Source organism: Quercus lobata, chromosome 3, assembly GCF_001633185.2.
Source record: "Quercus lobata isolate SW786 chromosome 3, ValleyOak3.0 Primary Assembly, whole genome shotgun sequence".
NCBI lineage: Eukaryota > Viridiplantae > Streptophyta > Magnoliopsida > Fagales > Fagaceae > Quercus > Quercus lobata.
The window spans coordinates 67,185,200-67,187,039 of NC_044906.1; the positions used below are offsets into that span (position 1 = coordinate 67,185,200).

General features: G+C 42.4%; 1 protein-coding gene across 1 annotated transcript; it reads right to left on the minus strand.

Annotated features, from left to right (window-relative positions):
• Positions 1 to 1,517, minus strand: LOC115979212 (metalloendoproteinase 2-MMP). The gene has a single exon (XM_031101194.1). It carries the CDS (start codon positions 1,271 to 1,273, stop codon positions 170 to 172), a length of 1,104 nt encoding a protein of 367 aa, XP_030957054.1. The 5' UTR covers positions 1,274 to 1,517; the 3' UTR covers positions 1 to 169.
• Positions 1,518 to 1,840: the final 323 nt, after the last annotated feature.

The window sequence follows — 1,840 nt, forward strand, 5'->3', positions numbered from 1 at the left end:
AAAAAAATGTGTATCCAACAATCGTATATACAAATCACTGCACTAATGTATCACATCCGTATACACAGACAAATAAAACAAAAAACAAAAAAAATCAATGGGCGAATCAAACTATCACCACATAAATAAATTTTAAAAAAACAATAAAATAATATAAAATGGTATATTCCTAAAAACTAAAAACAACTAAAAAACCAAATCCAACGGCCAAAAACGATCTAAGGCCCCACATAGAGATCGAATTCAAGGCCTCACCACCATCACTAGTTTCTCGACTAGCAGACGTCGTGGCCGAACCGTTGTAACTCGGGTTCGCTCCGTACAAGTACTGAATTCCCTCAACATCATCGCTAGCAAGCTCAACCTTCTTAGTCCTCGACGAGATCGAAGGGTACATAATCGATTCCACCACCGACGAATGTCCGAGCCCAAGCAAATGTCCAATCTCGTGCACAGCCACCGACTCGAGATCGACCGCCGTGTTCGACGTGGACTTCGTGACGTCGCCGGAGACAACCCAGCTTTCGGCGCCGTCTAAATGGAACCGACCGTTCGGCGGCGAAAACGCGTGGGCCAGTGTTCCTAAGACCCCGTCGAACGGTTCTCCATCGCCGTGGTCTCCGTTGTAAAACCCAATTTTAATGTCCGCTGAGTTCGCCGAGGTTGTCACCGTGAACGTCAACGGTGTTACGGTAGACCAACGATCGAAAGCGCGTGCGAACACGCTCTTGACCTCGTCGGAGAGGTTGTTATCTGGGTTAAACGCGTAGGTTAGGTCGCGCTTGCTTTGAGGCCAGCGAGGTTCGCCGGGAAAAAGCGTGTAGTGAGAGACGGTGTGGAAGCGCGTGGAGGAGGTGTTCGATTTTCCCGAGTTCATGGTCGAGGTACCGTTGACGATGTCGGCAACGCCGCACCTGGGTCTTACGATTTGCTGTACGGTGAAATCGTCGAGCTCGCCGGTGACGTTGAGGTTGAAGTTTTTCTGGTACGTCTCGAGAGCTGACTTGAGTGCTTCGTCGAAGTCATCGGTGAAGTTCGACGTGTTGTTGATGTAACCGAAGTACTGGAAGTACTTCTTGAGGTTGGACAAGCCGTCGACTTTTTCGCCGGCGTGGCAGCCGGAGAGGTTGCGGAACGAGTCCCAGTTGCATTGAGTGGAATTCAGCAATGGCGGAATTGAAGTTTCATTGGGAAAGAAGTGAGCTGAAATTGGAATTGGAGTATACAAAAGAGAAAGAGAAAGCACCAACAATGCTAAGTAGATCAATCTCATGGTTTTTATTTACTTGTTATTTACAGAAAAAAAGAGAGTAGAATTTGGGGTTTTTATAAGATAGGTAGATGATTGTTGTTGATGTTGTTGTTGGGGGCGGCTTGGTTGCGTGGGCATTGAAAAGTTCATGAACTACAAATTTCAGAGAGGTCACGGTCAATGTATTTAATTTGTTGTATGGTATAATATTTCGTGTTGAAACTTTTTACTTTGAAGTTTGAAGTATGAACGGCTTCGTGGTACTTCCGTGGTGTTACTGTTGTATTATTTGTGACTTTGTCTTTGTATTATATTTGACTTTATTTTTGTGTACTAAGACGTACGACTCGATCTAAACGACATCGTTACGTATCATTTATGTTCCTTACTCAAAAAAAAAGAAAAAAGAAAAGAAGCATATATATATATATATATATCGTTTATGCAGTAAATTTTTTTTCCTTGATAGTAACATGTATTTTGAATTTTTTTTTTTTTTTTTTGTAAATTAAATAACATATTTTGTTATTATAACTTATAAGTAGGGTGCAGTGGATTCAAGTTGGATGGATATTTTAAACCTAACTT

What these genes read in the sequence shown, in the direction of transcription:
- LOC115979212 (XM_031101194.1), bottom strand. Translation starts at nt 1,273, where the DNA reads ATGAGATTGATCTACTTAGCATTGTTGGTGCTTTCTCTTTCTCTTTTG.